The 19763-nt window shown below is 38.4% G+C and overlaps 1 protein-coding gene across 1 annotated transcript; it reads left to right on the forward strand.

The window, feature by feature from the left end:
• The first annotated feature begins 588 nt into the window (after positions 1-588).
• Positions 589-18336, forward strand: slc2a12 (solute carrier family 2 member 12). Its single transcript, XM_036590671.1, has 6 exons — positions 589-744; positions 3685-3819; positions 7850-9250; positions 11862-11984; positions 16097-16229; positions 17843-18336. Exons 2-6 carry the CDS (start codon positions 3708-3710, stop codon positions 17934-17936), a joined length of 1863 nt encoding a protein of 620 aa, XP_036446564.1. The 5' UTR covers positions 589-744; positions 3685-3707; the 3' UTR covers positions 17937-18336.
• Positions 18337-19763: the final 1427 nt, after the last annotated feature.

The following is a 19763-nucleotide window of genomic DNA, read 5'->3' on the forward strand; positions in this document are numbered from 1 at the left end:
TCTCTCTCTCTCTCTCTCTCTCTCTTCAGGACAGATTGTTGTAACAGTCTGGAAAAATCCTTCTGTAAAGCAGGGTGTGGTTTTCCAGGAAAGGTTTGTGTTTTTAATCAACACGTGTTACAGAATGATCCTGCACTTCTGTCTGGCTTATATGGAAACTGAAACAGGGTGGTCACGGTGTACCGGGGGGCTTTTTTTGGAGCGCAGCCTTATTGCAGTCAGAACTGACTCGTAGACCTACACATATTACATAACCCCAGTGCGCGCGCGCACACACACGCGCACGCGCATCCACGTTTATATACAGCTACTTTTTTATCACTAGACAGCCCAAATGTGTCTGTTTCACCTCAGCCTTATAACACAGACCAGTGGTCATTCAACTCCCATAAACACCAACGTCTGCGTAATGCGTAATTATTATAAATAAAAACTAAATAAGGAGCCAATAAAAGTGCCCCGCTCCTAATCACTGTGCACAGTGTGAGTCAACTTTGGTACTAAGCAGCGTCCACTGAATGGCCGGACGGCCGGCTGGCTAAGTTGGGCTGTCCTGTTTTCCCACTTTCTGCCGGAGTGGGCGGGGCTTGGAGGGAGCCAGCGCTCCAAAACAAGGCACGAAGGAGCAGAAAAGCAGAAGTGGCTGCAGCCCTGGACGGCGAGGGAAGAAAGAGGCTCCCAGCACCGCCATGATCTCGTAAAGCCGGTGGGTTAAAGTGGCCCAAACGCGCGCGCCGGTGACAGGTAAGAGCTTAGCTGCTGCTGCTGCCTTTACTTCCGGTGGTCGAGTTTTCCATGCATTTTGGGGGGGCTTCCTTTCATGGGTGGGCTTGGAGAGGAGCTGCATGGCCAATCACTCAGAAGTGATTCAGACTTTTCACACCAGCCTGGTTCGCTGAAAAGTGGTGGCCTGTGGTCAGCACGCCTGTTGGGCTGCTGCCTTTTGGCTGTCAGAAGCTCAGCTGAAGTGACCTTGAGGACAGTTTTGTTGTTGTGTGCTCTCCCACTGACTGCTGCCTACTAGTAAACATGTTCCTGTGAACTCTTGGGTAACTGTATGTTGGGACACTATTTTGGCTGAAGAGTTTAGTGACCGTTTGATACATTTGATCCCAAGAGTGGTGCTGAGATAGATAGATAGATAGATAGATAGATAGATAGATAGATAGATAGATAGATAGCAAGCATTATTCATTCTAAGTAAGTTAGCAGCAGAACTATACAAATCACATACATGCACTACACTGTTAAAATAAAGGTTCCTGATAAGTTCTTGGTCTGGTTTGGCATAGAAACTTTACACTATGTGGAGATTTTTAAAGGGGAATTCCACTAATTTTTTCAAAACTGTACAATCCAGTCATCGAGATGTAAACGAAAGTCATTCACAGTGGTTTGATGTGAAATGCTTCATTGTACACTGTTAGAAATAAAGGTTCTGTGCAGGTACATTTTTCATTCATTTCATACATTTTCAATGTAAATGTTCCCTCAAAGGTACAACAGTGGTTTTAAGGTTTAATTGTGAACCTTAAATAAACTTTTCCAGGTGAAAAGTACGTATTTATACCTTTTTATAACCTAATGTTTTAAAACAGATCAAAAAAATAAAAGCCTGGAGACGAGATGGGGTGTGTGGAGTCAATACAACTTAGAAAATATAATTTCAGTGGATTATGATACAATTATGTTCCCTTACTAAAGGTACTGAGATGAACCCTCGAGGGTCCCACCCCAGAGACAAGAGGGGCACTGCTCCAGTGACAATTTCATACCTTTATTTCTGAGAGTGTAGAGAAACTCACTGACTCTGATCTCTTTACAGTGGTGGTGAGGTTTTAGGCCAAAACCTTATTTCAAAACAAAGTCTTGAGCATCAAAAACCATATTTATAACCATTAGTTTAATAGTTTCCGTGAGGTAGATTTCAGAGACTTTAAATATTTCAGACGTCTGGTTCCTATCACCACCGCTGTGAACAGTAATGACCTGGTAAGTATCTATAAAATGAGACATTTTATATCAGCCCACTCTGAATGACTTTCTTTACATCTTAATAATTTAACTGTGTAGAAATTTTGAAACATTGGTGGAACTCCTCTTTATCCTTTAAAGAGACAGTTCAGATGCTCTAATCTCATTTACAGAAGTGGCTCTTTAAAGAACCAATTATAAATTCTTTATTGTTCTTCTATAGCATTGCTTCAGAGAACCCTTTATTTTTGGCACCTCTATTCTTAAGAGTGTAGGGAAAACTATAAAATGTGACTGCATAAAATACTTACACAACACTATGGGTTTTAAAGTGTGTGCTTGAATGCAACTGAGTATTGAAATATGATATTATGATATATTTAAGTAGTCAATGAGATAATGGCAGGAACAGCATCATTTAATATATTGCATATCAATGATGAGGTGAAGAGAAACATTCAAGTTTAAATGTTCTTTAAAAGGTAATAGTATTCTTGTGTTCTTGTAATGATCGTTTTGCACTCTCTCTTTAGCCCTTAGAATTAAACAGGCTATGTCGTTAAGACGAATATATGTAATGAGCTCTGTTCTGATTGCCTAGCCCAGGGGTCGGCAACCCAAACCTTGGGAGGCACAACATTTCATATCCATTTTACCACCTTGGCTGTAAATATGTCTCAGTATGTGCTAATGTACTAGTATAGGCTAAAAAATATATTATAAACGAAAACACAGACTTACTTTGCTCTGCTTTAAGTTGTAGCTCAGCTACAGCTTTTTTTCTCACATCTCCGGCAGGAAACTTTTCCTCAAAAGTAGAATATTTTCTTGTAAAATGTCTCTCAACGTTCGACTTGTTACGGGGCTGAAGTCAGTTTCTCATTCACCAGCTTCTTGGGTGAGTTTTCCCGTTCCATCTTAAATGGCACCTGACGCAATAGAACGTAACTGCTGCGCCATTTAAGGTGGAACGGGAGAATTCAAACGAGAAACTGACTTCAGCTTTTGTAGAAACCAGCTGGAGTGCTAATAAATGCAAATAAGTCTGTTTGTCTCCAAATTATCAACGTTTATTCTAAATCTCTCTATTTGCCTTTTTGTTAGCTACTAGCTAGGAGAGACTGCTGTCTCTGTTGCTATGGTGACCAGCAGTCTGCATGCCGATGTTTAAGACCGTTTATTGTTAAAACTGTGTTAGAATGATCAGCAGAACTTTATTTTCCTGCAATTGTTTTATTTTTACCTGAACATCTAATTCTGCTGTGGAGCCACAACAGCCCAGTAAAAGAGCTGCATGTGGCTTCGGAGCCACATGTTGCTGACCCCTGGCCTAGCCTGTACTGTGCCTTATTTAAATAAAGCATTCTGGGCTGAAACACTCCTTAAAACGTCAGCATAAAAAGAAAGTGCTAAACTGCTCTAGGCTGAAAAGGCACGTATATTTAAACATATTGGTTTATTGACATCACAAAAAAATTATATACAATTCATTGAAAACAGGCTGTTTTTTAGCAGCTTAGTTTCCTTATATGGGCTGTATAGAATAGATGAAACAGCAAGAACACACTGCCTCTGAGCTGCTTGTATAAGCCAAATGTCAGAGTTATGCAAAATGTTGTTAATAATTTATAAAAAGTGTGACATCAGAGCTTCCCATTTCCGCTGCAGCATCTGACTGTTCTCTTGGTTTCCCCCCCTTTGTACCTGCAGCAGCACTGGCCTAGTGAGAGAGAATGGACACTGTGGCAGAGACTGACAGAATGACCTCTGACCTTCAGAGCAAGGCTGCACTGCAGAATCAGGATGTGCACATGCAGCCTGAGAAAAACACACCTGCACACTCAGGTACACTCCGTCTCACGCACTTGCAGGTAGATGTTTCCCTTTGGCCTCTTGATGATTGTGCCTGCAGATTACCTTCCACCCACCTCCACACCACATGAAAGGTTTAACTAGAGGTTATCTTTGCAGTCTTGCTTGGCAACTTTTCATGTGATTTTACTGTAAAGGGGAGAACTGATCTGGTCTGTCAAGTTTTATGTCTGTGCCTGTGTGCAGCTGTGAACTAACTGGGTGCTTAAAGGGGAATCCAACCCAGTTTTTAACACATGCTTTGAATCATATGAAAGTGATATTCCAGAAAAAAGCCAACTACATTCTTTACCAAAACATACAAACAAAAAATATTAAGCCATGAATGCTCACATAATTCACAGAGGTAGAAATATGTATTCATCCACCCTTTTTTCCAGCTTTCATTCTTTTCAGGAGACTTGCTTTTAGTTTTCAAAGAAATCTGCAGGGATATTTTTCTATACCTCCAAAGTTCAGTCTTGGAAGTTGGTTGTATTTTCTGCCTGTAATGATCAGTGCTCCCAAATTTAGACTCTTCAGTTCACACAACCTTACTACACATTACATTACAAAAGCAAAATTGACATAATTCGAAAAAATCAGCTGCACTTTACACTGTGTGAAAATTTCATGTTGAGTAGACCAATAAAAATGCTCCAGAATTGCTTGAAACAAAATCTTTTTTCATTAACTTACATTAAGTAAGGTTTTTGCCTTTTTGCCTTTTTTTACTTTTTATTTTACTCATTGTGGTTTTACTTTCCCCTTCCTTGTGGATTATCTTCTATATCTTATATCATATGTCATTTAATAACCTTACTTCATAAGCAGTAGAAATAGCCAGATATATAACTCTTAAAGCTATTTTATGGCCATTAATGAAAAGTTGAAGTTTATGGTACCTAGATATATTACACAGAAAATACTTGGCAAACAACTTGATTTGTGTGTGTGTTTCTGTTAATTGCACCAGCTTCTGTCAGATGCGCTTGTTTTTTTCTAGTTCTAGTTTAATCATTTCCCTTCTTTAATCTAACTGAATTATTTCAAAAAATAATAAAAATAATAAAAAAATAATTTGTGGGCTTAACTGAGAGCTAGTGATCTATAGATATAAACCCCAATGATTACTACATTCAGTGGTGTCCCCCTGCTACTATTTGGTGGATTACATGGGCGGATTTGACAGATCCTTATATTTATGAAAATACTTGAACTGGTGGACTATACACTGAAAAAAGTAATGCACTGAATTGACTTCATTCAAATGTAAATAATTGCCAAAAGTAAGTGAACTGAAATACAGAATTATGTTGATGTAATGTATTTTATTAGCGTACTTTTGGTAAATATTAGCCATCTGATATGCAGATCTCTAATGAAAATATTTCTACATGAATGATTTACTCCTGATGTACTGTATGAAACACATGAATTTCTGACCTGTACCCCTGGATCTTATGGCTGTTAGTGACAAATAACTTGCTTTGGTTCTGAGAGCATAGAAAAAACACTGACATCAACATGTGTCAGGATTCCCCTTTGTAAGTATGATTTAAACCTTTACTGCACAGGACTATGGTGGTACTTTAGTGGTCATTTGATTATTGTCAGACATTACAAATCAAGAAATGTCATTCGACAGTACTTACTACATTACTATACAGTATTTTACAAAAATCAGAGACCTGCATTTATTTAATTTCCAGTCAAAACAGCCATTAGGTACAAGTTAATAATTTTTCAGGAGGCATTTCTGAAAAGATTAGATATGACAATCCACTCACATGAGGAAGAGGAAAGTCAAAGGAAAATGAGTGAAACAGTCAAAACTGGAGTTCAAAAATGTTTTTAAAAGATAACTTCGATTGTGAGAAGCAAAAAATTCAACCAACTTCTAAGACTTATATCCCTGCACATTTCTTCAAAAAACTAAAAAGACTCCCAAAAAGAATAGAAGTTGAAAGTAAAACTATAAGAAGCTGACACTACATATAACCATATATAGTAGTTGTCTTCCTCCTTAGGTATATCCAGCAGGGCCTAGCAGCCTGAAAGCATCTGTTAGCTTGAAACACACCTAAAACAAAACAAAAGACTCTATCCTTGTGTTTGTACAGGCATGTTTCAGTTGCCAGCAAATTACAGCACATACATGTCACTGTGCAGGAGCTTTGTGTGAGCCTTCATTGCTTGGAACAACCAGAACATTAGAATATCAGTGTCAGATTACCCGTAATTGATAATTAATTATGTAATGATTATTAACTATATCCCAAATCAATATTCACCATCAGTTTTATTGTATAATCGTTATGTGGAACATGATTGCATTATCATTTCCAGAGTGCCGAGGGTGAAGGCCAGGTTACTGTAAGATAACAACATAGCAACACACATACCCACAAACATACAGTACTGTGCAAAAGTCAGATTTCCAGTCAGAAAGTCTATTCAGTACAAGTTACTGAATTTTCAATGTCAGAAAATTACACAGAGGTCTCAACAACTATATATAATTTCAAATATTTTAGTATGTAGTGCGTCCATTTATTGCTTTTATTACAGTCCATTTTGAGAGACTTCCTTGAACTTTGATTGGATTTATTTGACACATTTCTACCAATCTCGTAGCACCACAGGCAGGACAGAGACAGACTACAGAAGTGATGCAATCTAGTAATGCTGTGGGTGGGACATTGAGTGAGAATACAAAGTTGAGTTTTTTTGATAGTGGTTGTGTCAGATATGCACATACATAACAAAAATGCTAAATCTAGACTCTGATTAGTGGCTGGGCCAATAATCGGTCGACCACTACGCTCAGGTCTTGCAGGGGGTTGTTAATAGTCCCACTTTCTCTATATCTTTTATACATTTTTTGAACTCCAGCTTTGGAAACTCTTTTTTCACTTATTTCCTTTGACTTTCCCCTTCCTTGCTGGTGGTTGATCTTATTTTTAGTCTGCTCAGAAATACGTTGTATCTTAAATAACTTTTACTTTATATTGTCTGTCTTGACTGGAAATTACACAAATGAAGCAAGCATAGTTTTGCTATGTATAAGCATAGAGGCATTAACAGGCATGTCATCACCCCATGAAAAGAGATGAATGAGTGAGCCCTGCCTGTGGGCAGTTCACATTTCATCCAGCTTTCCAGTGAACAGACTAAGCTAATCCCTCACCTTACTGTAAACGTACATACCAGTAAGATTCCTGTACTGACAAATATGATGCATTCAGTTTATTTGATTCGTATATGTAGACTATATATTTTCCACATGAATAAAGTATATTACAGTGCTGTGCACATGTGGGACCCTGCTGAGTCTTTCAGTTTACTTTTGCCAATAATTTTATAGTATATTCAAGGCATCACTGCATTACATTTTTCAGTGGGTGGTTTAAATCCCAGGCTTATTACATACTAAGGCTTATTATTCAGTAACTACAGGGGCTTAAATGCAAACTGGCTGAGCTATTCTTAGGTTATAGAAGTGTGTAATAAAACTTTGAGCCTGCCAGAAGAAGCCGCCATGTCAGGGGTTAAAGAGATGGATATATAGCCATCATTAGTAGTGCTGGTATGTCAGGAAAGAGAACTGATTGGTTCTATATACATTGGAGAGGAACTGGGAAAACAAAAAATAATAAACGTTATCTTGGATATTTATCTGTCATCTGTTCTTTCAGTGAGGATATCTGCTTTAGATCATCACCATGTGTTTTTGAGGTAGCTGGTTAACCCTGTAAAGTCTAAGCTTATTTTTCAGTTATCAAAGTGTATTATTAGTATTATTATTCAGTAACTACTATAAACTATTCATTTACTATTATGAAAATCATATGTCAGTTATGTTGTTATGAGAGTGAGGAACTGAAGTCTGGACTTGATGAAGGTACTCAAGCACACACAGTGTTAAGGTTCATGCTTCAGGGATAGTCTTTGTTTTGTGACTTTATAGTAAATGTTACATTTACTTTACTCTCTCTATCTCTCTCTCTCTTTCTCACTCCAGGTTGTGGTGCAATGCTGGTGCTGTGTGCCGTGTCCATTGCATCTCTCAGCGGTCTGATGCTGGGCTATGAGCTGGGCCTGATCTCTGGAGCTCTGCTGCAGCTCAGGGAAGTTCTGGCCCTCTCGTGTCCGCAGCAGGAGCAGGTCGTTGGGGCTCTGCTGCTCGGAGCGTTCCTTCTCTCCATGGTAGGCGGCTCCATCGTGGACCGTTATGGCCGCCGTTTCTCTATCATCCTCACGGCAGTGCTGTGTGCATGTGGGACGCTGCTGAGCGTGTGCGTGCCGACCTTCTGGGCGCTGCTGGTGGGGCGGACGTTCGTGGGCATGGCTGTGGCTCTCTCAGGCACTGCCTCGTGTCTGTATGTGGCAGAGGTGGCACCTGCAACCTGGCGGGGCCGGTGTGTTTGTGTTTATGAGCTGATGGTGGTCCTGGGAGTGCTGCTGGGGTTCGGGCTGAGCTGGGCATTCACAAGTGTAGAAGGTGGCTGGAGGTTCACCTTGAGCGCTGTGCTTCTGCCTGCATTCCTTCAGGTCTGTGTGATGCCCCTGCTTCCCCAGAGCCCTCGTTTTCTACTCGCCCACAGGAGGGAGAAGGAGGCTTGGGCCACGTTGGCCCGTTTACGGGGTGCTACCAGCCCAGATGCTGTGGAGGAAGAACTTCGGACCATAAGGGTTGCGTTGGGGGCTGAAAATCAACAGGGATTTCTGGACCTCTTTCGTTCACGGGACAACATGCGCAGGAGGTTGTTTGTGGGCTTGGCTTTGGTGTTTTTGCAGCAGGCGACAGGACAGCCCAACTTGCTAGCCTACGCCTCCACTGTCCTCCGCAGTGTGGGTTTTCACAGCAACGAGGCAGCCACGCTGGCCTCCACTGGGTTGGGTTTGGTTAAAGTTGGTGGGACCATTCCTGCGATCCTGTTAGTGGACCGAGTTGGGCCCAAAGCCTTCCTGTGCTTGGGGGCTGTTGTCATGACGTTGTCTACTGCAACGCTAGGGGCAGTTACCTTGCAGAGTCAAACCCATGTCTCCAGCTTGTGCCAAAGCCCCGTTCTTCTCAACCACACCCCAGTGGGGAGGGGGTACGACAGTGACTTTCACACACACCTGCCTCAGGGCTTGTATCATGCCCACTTTCAGTCCAAACTGAATAATACGCACTATAGAATAAGCCCTGCTGTTTTAAGCTCATTTAACGACACTCAGGTGCACCAGAATTTAAACTCAACAGAGGACCGTAGTGTAGTAGTGAGGAACTCTGGGATACCAGCACAGGACGGGAGAAAGAGAGCTGAAGTTGCACTAGAATCCATGTCCATAAGCGAGGTGTCGCCTTCACTGAAATGGATCTCTCTGGTCAGTCTGCTAGTATATGTGGCCGGATTCTCTTTCAGCCTGGGACCAAGTAAGAGTCACTCATGTGATATTTACACTATCACAGCACATTCATACAGCATTAATAATGCACCAGAAAGAGTTCTGAGATTTTTATGATGTCGAGCATGTTACAATAGAAGAACCCTTTTTGGTGATATATAGAACCCTTTTCACAAAGGTTCTATATAAAAAAACTCTACAGCACATTCTCCATCAATCTGAAGACCCCTTTCATTTCCATCATTTTAAAGTGTGTACATTGATCATTTAGACAATTATCCCTGAAATAAATTAGAAGAATATTACCAAAGAATATTACCAAAATTTCTTACAATATATATCATGTTTTGGAATTAACTCTTGAACTGTAACAACACATTTTATTAGATATACACATTTTAAAGTGAAGAAGACAAAGTTATTGGACTGGTACACTGTGTCCAATATCCTGAGTTCAAATATCAGAGTCAGGATCAGGACAGAAAATGTCAGAAATGCTGCATATCTTGCTTGAGGCTTTTATATGATCCGAGAAATTTTGGACAAAAACCCTTTTGAACCCACAAGGCTTTACCAGCATGGTTTTATTATGCTGCAAAGCATACTGTGGTTGCAGTATGCACACGTTTAAAAAAGATGTTTTTTCAATGGTTCTTTAATAAAGACAAAGGTTCTATCTAGAACCATGGCCTCTCAAAGAACCATTTGCATGCTTAAATGGTTCTTTGCAGGGTGAAATGGTTCACCAGAGTGATGAAAATATGGTTCTGTATAGAATGTTTTTAAAAAGGGTTCTGTATTTCACCAGAAAGGGTTCTTCTGTTGTTACAAGCTTGACATCATAACAACAGCGGAACCCTTTTTTTGTGCTATGTATAACTCTTCTAAAAAACAATCTATAGAGACATACAACACATTTTCCATTAGTCTGAGGAACCATTTCATTATGCAATTAACCCTTTAAGCATGCAAATGGATCTTTGAGAGTTCATGGTTGCATATAGAACCTATGTCTTTACTACAGAACCTTTGAGGAGCCTTCTTTTTTTAAGAGTGTAGCAATACAATTGTAGGATGGTATTTTGTCCACATTGTGGAGCCCTACTATTAAGGCATTAAGGCATTAGGCGACAGTTTTAGCCCAGTCAGTGTAATTTATGTAATCATTAGTCCTGAAAAATCTCCCTGAAAGAAGCAACACTTTTAATGCATGATTATTGTTTATTACACATCACACTACCATAATTAACCCATCTTTAGGGCCGATTTAGGGTATTTTGTGTCTCTCCTTAATGGAGTTTTTACCACCCTGATATCCATTTCCCAGCAAATGCAAGCATGTGATGGGCTTCACATAGTGACCGGAGAAAGGAAATGAACTTTCCTGAAAGGCCATTCTGAAGCAGTCACAGGGAGCAATGGGACTTTAGTGATCAGTGGGTTTAACATAGACCTAAATGACATAATGCTGACCCACATAGCAGCATGTTACTCTATTTTTTAATAGGTTTCTTGTAACATTTCACTTAATGCAACATTTCTTAAATATATCCTTTACACAGCACAGTCAAGTCAGCCTGCTTTTGCTGAGCAGCTGTAACACCCTGTTAACAAAACTGCTTGTGTGTTTTGGCATTTGAATATGTCAACAATGAGAAGATAGCAGGTCACATAGCAGCAATAAGATGCACATTATGGACAGTATTCCATATTACCACTTTATTTCCACATACTGAAATTATGATGAAACTTACAACAACTCAGTGAATCCTTGATGTGATGTGGTTAAAGATTGGCTTGCATTATTTTTGACCAAAATGATTTACGTTTTTCATGTACATGTACAGAAACACCTCTGGAACATCTGCAATCTACAAAACAATAATAATTGGGTGATTCTATGATTGAGGTGTCATTTAGCCCTTAAAACTCTTTAAAATGAAAAAAATAGTATAATTTTTCAACATTGAATCAAAGAAAACATGCATTAAACCATTCAAAACTGTGTTATCTGTTTTTACCAGGTTTCTAAACTGACAGTGGCTTAAATGAGTAACAGGGTTAGGCACAGTTTTAGCAAAGACACAAAATGTGATTTACTAGCATCCATGCTAATGCCATTAGGACATTAAGGACACTCTAATGATTTACTTAAAATGTATGTTTCAAAAGCATAATGTACTCTCAATCTATAACAATATCTGTCTATAGAAAGGTTAAACTTTCAGAATGACCTCTTCAGTCAACACCACAAAATCCATTGAAAAGTTTGAGGAAAAAAAGAAAGAAAATCTACTTTTCTTCTTCCTGCAATTTTCAGTAAATTTGGATAATGCAAATCCTAGCTGAACAAATATGTTCTGTATATTTTATCAGAGTGAATGTGATTCCAATATTGTGCGTCACTAATTGCAACCTTTTTTAATATTAATATTACAAAGGACAATATCATGATCATGATTAACAGAAAATATATTGTGCAGCCCTCTGGCTTGCCAGTGCTTATCTTTGTATGTGTGATGGTAATATTAAGGCACCAAGCTTAACTGCAAACATCATATTAACTGCAAACATCATATTAGAAGTTACTTATATCGTCACTCTATTATATATTCACTCTGTCTGTGTGTGTTTTGCAGTGGTCTATGTGGTTTTGAGTGAGATTTTTCCCACTGGGATCAGAGGAAAAGCTGTGTCTGTGGTCTCAGCCTTTAACTGGGCCATGAACCTGCTCATATCAATGACCTTCCTTACACTAACAGGTAAGACTTACGGGTTTGGATAAGGGCTCTGATTATTTAAGTAAAGGTGTAATCTTCTGTTTGGTGATTAATCAGTTTTATAGTGGTTGGTGTAGAGTAATGAGTAACACCGCTCCCCTCCATGCAGGAGAACAGGGTTCAGTTCCTTGCTCAGGCAGGAACAGCACGCTAAGTGTCCTAACTAGGGTTGCACCAATGCCATATCAGTGTTGGCTGATAATGATACTGGCACTAAAATGCAATATTGGTATAAGCAATGAGAATACAGATACCTCAATGTGATTTCTTATACGCAGCCCTAATACTGAGTGACGCATGCTGCGTGCCAGTAGACAGAACTCAACAACACATTTAACAACACGTTGGCGGTGTGGGTTGACGAGCAGAAGTAAAAATGCTCAGTATTTTATGCCAGTATTTCATAAGAACGCAATGGTGATATACCAGTTGGAATTCTTCACAAAGTATTAGTTTCATTGGTATGCCACAAATAAGCCAGATAATGCAAAACACGCTAACGGTAGCTCTTTATCTGAAAGGCTGAGTCAGGCTTCTTTCAGTATCCCCTTACCTCCTACTGTGTAGTCAGTTACAGTCTGAGTCAATGTTAGTCCAGGTTGTTTTTGAGGGAGTGAATGTTAGAAAGACATACGAAAGGAACTGCTGGTATCTTGGGGTAATGATAGCCTTTAGCCTTGCTTTTTATGCCTTTAGCATATCAGCCCACTAGCCAAACTAGTGTGTGCACAAGCCCTGTCTGCGATGTGCCTCCATCAGTTAGCTGCACCAGTAGCATGGACTAACAGGCTGGTGATTCCATTAAGCCGAGAAATCTGCTGAAAATAGCTGCTATTGACAGCTTTAATGACTGTAATGTTGCCTGACCAGCTTCGTGCTCGTGATGTTTGTGATGGTGTTTGTGCCGGAAATGAAGGGACGATCGCTGGAGCAGATCTCCAAGGAGAGATGTAAGCGTGAATGAACAGAAAGCCCAAATGAGACAAATCACTTGAGAAAGTCCGATGTGAAACAGTATTTAGCACTGCTATGAAAAGCTGCATGCTTACATGTACACACCACAGGTTTATCTAAATATTGTTCAGTTCTGTTTTTAACTATTTTACACAAAAATATTTACTTTAACTTCAGTTGTTAAATACTATATTTAACAACTGAAGTTAATGTAAATATTATTATTATTATTATTATTATTATTATTTAGTAATAAATACTAATGATAGTAAAAAACTACGTTTTTTAAGCATCTAAAATGGTCTAAATATGTGAGAAGTGGAATTGTATAAATATCAGGACTTATAAGCTAGTTAAGTTAGAGTTACTAGTGGTATCGGTACTCGGTATCAGTCAAGTATTGGAATCGGAAGGGAAAAAGCATTATTGGTGCATCTCTTCTCCTAACGTTGCTCTTTTATAGCTCTGCAACACAATTAAATGTGGACATAGTGACATAGTTTCTTTCTTTTAAAGACTAAGTAGACTTAACAATAAAAAGCCTTACATACTCAAAGATTCTAAAATACTCATCAGAGAAGATAAACTTAGAAGCCTTCATTTAAAAAGATATACAAACATTCTGCGTATAATGCATATAAATGGCTGTGTCCATCAGGCTGTTTCTTACTGTTAGAAAGACCAGCGGAATTTAAAAAACGCATTGTCATCATGCAAACTTTCAACTAATTATTGTCAGTTTATCAAACAGTAAAATGTAACCGATAGTTTTATTATTGTATTATGTTATTAATCATGACACCCCTAACATGGATCCACCAAAAGACTTTCGATCCAGCAGGGTCAGTGTTCTTACTGATAAACAGCAAAATCATAGAGATGGGGTGAGGGAGCTGTATGTATGTAATTACTATATAATAACAAACCTTTTTGTTTTTTTTAATTGAATATTGTAGTTACTGGATAATAACTGAATAATAAGCCTAGAGTAACATTCATTCATTTGCATGTCCAAGTTATAAACATCTGAATTGACAAAGCTTTCTTATTATTATTAGGGCAGTCAGCAATTATTGACCTCAAAAATTAATAATTAGTTCAGTTTTGTTTAGAAATTACAGATAACTGGAATTCCATAACTTAAATAATTGAAAATCAACCAATGTCAATAATTAGCAAGTGATGACTGTGTGATCTGTGAGAGGTTTTCAGATGTTTTCGTGGATATTATTGGAGATTCATGGTGGAATGTTGTGTAATCTCTTAAGCAATGACTTTCATTAGATAATCCTTTTCATAATAGTTCATGCAAGCCAGAAGGTTAATGGCTTATCCATGTGTTATAAACCTACTGCTTAATGATAACAAAGAAGGCTGATGATAACAGCTCTCAGTAAAAATGTTCACGCATGCCTTGGGTTAATGTAATTCTTTGAGTGAGTGAATGATTCCTCAGATTGATGAAGACTGTGGTATATTTTTTTTTAAAATGGTTCTATATAACACCAAAAATGGTTCTGCTACTGTTACGATGTCAAGCCTCTCACAATAAATAACCCTTTTTGGTGCTATATTGAACCATAAATCTATATAGAACCATATACAACACATTGTCCATCTGAGAAATCATTCACCATGCAAAGAATTATTTAAGCATAAAATGGCTCTATATAGAACTCAATGTTGACTGATTCTGGAATCATCACAGATTTTGTTATGCTCGGTTAATGAAAATGCTGCTAAAGGCAAATCAGACAGGTCACATGGGCCGACTTGAGCATTTGCTTGTGATTTTGGTTAGACATGTCTGAACAACTTTCCCGAAAGTGTTTGTCTTTACAGTGTCATTGGTTTTCTTAGAAAACTGTGTGAATGATGTTCAACCTAAAACTAACATCTTTGACCTTTGAGCTATAATCAGTAAGAGACAGAGGAGAAAAAGAGGTCTTAGCAATGATTATTGTAAGTAATAAATAAATAAATTTAATTTAAATAAGTACTCAAATGTGGGTTTGAGGTGATAATGTTGGGTAAAGGATATAAATACCAACAACTGCCAGCTATAGCATTTCTATCAGAGCATTATCTAACTGGATAACACAGAGAGCTATTCACACCCCGCTACTGTCAGAACAGAGATCACGATGTGTCTGCGTGAGTGAAACAGTTGATCTGAAGACCTGAAAGAAGCTCTGACTCAGCCTAACCTTCAGGCACAGTGCACCTTACATAAGAGAGTTAAGCCTGTCATCAAAAGAGTCTATAAACAGTGAGTGCATGAAAAGTGACTTGGCTAATGAAAATGAACCTAAAAGCCAAAGGCTCATGAATGGGAGAGGTAATCCTATAAAGATTAAATATTTTTTCCACAAAATATATGAAGATACCGGCGACAAATTGCTAAACATCTCTTTTTGTGCTTTAAGCTCTTATTTTAAAGTGATAGTTCAGCGAAAAATACCCAAATGTAGTTGATCATCCAGTATACAGTTGTATGCAAAGTTTGTGCGCCCCTTTGTCCCATTTTAATGCATAATTACTGTTGATTTATTGTTTTTTCCCATAGTGCAGCTGAAATTTGTGAAAATTAGTGAAATTATTTTCACTTAGAAAATCAACAAATATTTTACCAGGGGTATCCATACCTTTGCTTATGACTGTACAGTGTGTTTGGTGCCTGCAGTTTGCTTCCTTAGATTCGCACTAGAGTTATGAGACTAATGAAGCTAACAAGCTTAATGAAAGCTTATGCCTCAGAAATTAGCATCATGCTAACTGCCTGCATGAATCATCAGTCTTTTCTCAAACCGTGTCAAGTTGTTGAATATCTCAAACTGCATTGTGTGTTTTCTAGATGGAGATCAGGCATACTGTTATCTATACATATGGATGGAAAATTAATAGAATAGAAAAACTACTGTTTTTGCGCAGCTAAAAACAGTAGTAGCCATCTTGAAGCATACTTTTTATCTGTACATTAGTTCATTTTTATTGTTTTTTCTTTCTTTTTTAAACATTTAGACTATTTTTAAACAATGTTAAACCTCTAATACAGATTTAGAGGTTGCTCTATGACATACTGTGGAGGTTTTTGTGATTGTAATATAGGACACTATAGTAAGGTTGTTGTGTGGTTGCAGAGAGGATTGGCCTACCCAGTGTTATCTTCATTTACGCTGCTATGAGCTTCGTGCTGCTGATGTTTGTGATGGCATTTGTGCCGGAAACGAAGGGACGATCGCTGGAGCAGATCTCCAAAGAGCTTGCCATGAAGTGAGGACAGACACACACACACACACACACACACACACACACACATTGTATTGCCATGTTCACATTTCATTCAGCTGCAGTCAGAGTGGCCGTGATCATCTATCAGTCAAGTTGAACTGGTTCCAGAGTTGTGAGTCTACCTCCATGATGAACAAACAATGTAAGCTCATTTACTTTTAGAAGTAAAGAATTCTTACTGTAGTAAAGGAAAATTTTTCTTTTCTTAAAACAACACAAAAATAACTATCCAATTCAGATCATTATACAATAAAATCTCCTCCTTTACTTTGTAAACACAAATAGAATATCAATTAAAACTTAAAATCTGTCCTTTCAATAGATTTTCGCAGCTTATTTCAATGAGCTGTGAAAGAAATTATTAATATAAAATGATGTCATCCGTGACAACTGCAACTTCTAAGGGCTACAGACAGCCCGAAAAACAGTTTAGGAAAAAGTATTTCACTCTTTACCATTATAACTACACACCGTCACTGCTCACATCACACTGTGCACATCAGCATGTGAATATATACTGAGCAGGTATTATTTGGGTGGTGGATCATTCTCAGCACTGCAGTAACACTGACGTGGTGGTGGTGTGTTAGTGTGTGTTGCACTCGCCTGAGTGGATCAGACACAGCAGTGCTGCTGGAGTTTTTAAACACCTCAGTGTCACTGCTGGACTGAGAATAGTCCACCAACCAAAAATATCCAGCCAACAGCATCCTGTGGGCAGCGTCCTGTGACCACTGATGAAGGACTAGAGGATGACCAACACAAACTGTGCAGCAGCAGATGAGCTATCGTCTCTGACTTTACATCTACAAGGTGGACTGACAAGGTAGGAGTGTCTAATCGAGTGGACAGTGTTTAAAAACTCCAGCAGCACTGCTGTGTCTGATCCACTCATACCAGCACAACACACACTAACACACCACCACCACGTCAGTGTTACTGCAGTGCTGAGAATGATCCACCACCCAAATAGTACCTGCTCTGTGAGGCTCCATGGGGGTCCTGACCACTGAAGAACAGGGTAAAAGGGGGCTAATAAAGTATGCAGAGAAACAGATGGACTATAGTCTGTAACTGTAAAACTACAAAGTGCACCTGTATAGTAAGTGGAGCTGATAAAATGGACAATGAGCGTAGAAACAATGTCATAATGTTATGCCTGATCGGTGTTAATATATATAAATGTGTGTTATATATATATACATATACATATATATATATATATATATATATATATATATATATATATATATATATTAGTTGTATGTACAAGTTACATGTTTTATTGATTTTGTTGATTTTCTAATTTAACACATCCTCTAAAGGGAGTGCCACAACATATAAAATGTGCCATAAGTTTTGCACGGGTCATAATTTTCATTACAGTACAGTACATCACAGTACTGACTTTGGCAATACTAATATCTAAGAAGGCTATAGTATGGAAGTATACTATACATAGTAAACAAAAAGGCTATATTTGCATTGAATACATTGTGGTTCCTATCACCACCACTGTAAATAGACAGTACATTTCTTTACAATGAAGCATTTCACATCAAAATGCTGTATTACTGGCCTGACTTGTTTTGCAGGAACCACCTTGACAGCACTCTTTTGTGCCACACATGGCGAAAGAAGCCCAAAACGGACCTACCGCCGGAGGAAAAGTCCCTAGCAACAGTCTAAATCTGCACTCAAGAGAGAGAGAATAATACATTAATGAAATTAACCCAGGAGTTTGATGGAGCAGTGATGGAAGGATGGCTGATCTGATTATTAGAAGATAGGAGTGTGGTTGCTTACAAGACTGCTCTGAGCACAGTAACCCTAGAATACAGTGAAATGGCTACTGATGTAATGTTAAGAATTAGCTGTTTCTGACACTGTGACACAGCACAGAGAGGAGTTAAAAAAAGTGTTTGTCTTAATCTTTTTTAAGCACCTGATTTAAATCATCCATTGAAAATGTGTAGTGTAGTTTTGGTACGCATACAGGTATGGGAATATCTGTAAAGCCCTGAAAAATCAGACTTTTTGTTGTGATTTTGTTTTAAGATTATTTCAATAGATTCATACATTTTTCTCAGCAAGTGTTATGAATTGTTTGTATATGGTGTCATGCATCTTGAATGAATCATCCTATTGCTGTCTAGAACTCAGATCATTAACAAAGCCTTGCATCTTAGAACTGGTAACTTTGCTCCAAGTAATTCTGGACCATTTCTATTGGCCTATTCATCATGAAATGTTCACTCAGTGTAAAATGCAGCTGCCATTTTCAAATCATGACAAAACAGACAGGCAGGTTTTGATATGATCATATTATTGTTATGAGTATATGCAATGAAGAACTTAAGTTTAACCGCTGTGAATGGGGGGAATTGACTTAAAAAGTATCAAATGTAAAGCACAGCAGCCAAATGTTGTTCTGTTGGGTAAAATTTGGTTAATGTAATTGGCTTAGTGGCCCAGTCACCTTAACAGGCTGTTCTGTTCTCATTAGGAGGCATCTGTTCCTTGTGCCCTCAGTTTGGCTACCTTTATATATAATAATCCCTCAGTCCTCTGAAGGGTTGAATAAGAATATGGAAGGGGTCGGCAACATGTGGCTTCGGAGCCGCATGCAGCTTTTTTACTGTCCTGTTGCGGCTCCACAGCAGAATTAGATTTTTAGGTAAAAATAAAATAATCCTCCTTTGCAGTAAAATAAAGCTCTGCTGATCATTCTGACACAGTTTAAACATTAAATGGTCTTAAACGCTGGAGTTAACCCAGATAGTGAGCATATATCGGTCCACTGGCTTGATAAGGTCGATGAAGTTGGCACTCTTTGACTCTTTGCCACTGTTGGTCCACTGTCTGGCCACCCAGATTACTGTCCTGCATACAAGCTCTAACTAGTTTTTAATCTCCTCAAGAGACAAAAGTTACAAACATCTGAGAAATTAAAAATTATGGCTAGGCCTGATATAAAATGATTTTATAGAAAATGGTATTGCTGGCACTGTCCTAAATTAACATTATTTGCTGAACTTGTTTACAAAGTATTACTAAAGAAAGGAAGGAAAAATAAGTAAATTGGAGTTTTTCCGTTCCACCTTAAATGGTCCAACAGTTACATTCTGCCACCTCAGGCACCTTTTAAGGTGGAATGGCAAAATTTGAACAATAAGCTGGGAAATGAGAAGCTGATTTCAGTCTCGTAAAGTTGAACATTGACATTTTACAAGAAACTACTAGCACATACTGAGACATGTTTACAGCCAAAATGGTAAAATGGACAGACATTTTGTGGCTCCCAAGTAGGTTTGATTTTTGTTGAAAGGACAAAATGGCTCTTCTTAACATTTGGGTTGCCAACCCCTGTAATAGGGTATAATATTCAAATCCACAGTAGACCTATTTAATCTCACTATTGTATACGATGGAAGAGGTCATCCACATACTTTATATAGTCATGAAATAACAAAGGGTCATGAGTAGAACCACATTGGAAGCTCCTCCAACCTCTCC

Source organism: Colossoma macropomum, unplaced genomic scaffold (assembly GCF_904425465.1).
Source record: "Colossoma macropomum unplaced genomic scaffold, Colossoma_macropomum, whole genome shotgun sequence".
Taxonomy (NCBI): Eukaryota; Metazoa; Chordata; class Actinopteri; order Characiformes; family Serrasalmidae; genus Colossoma; species Colossoma macropomum.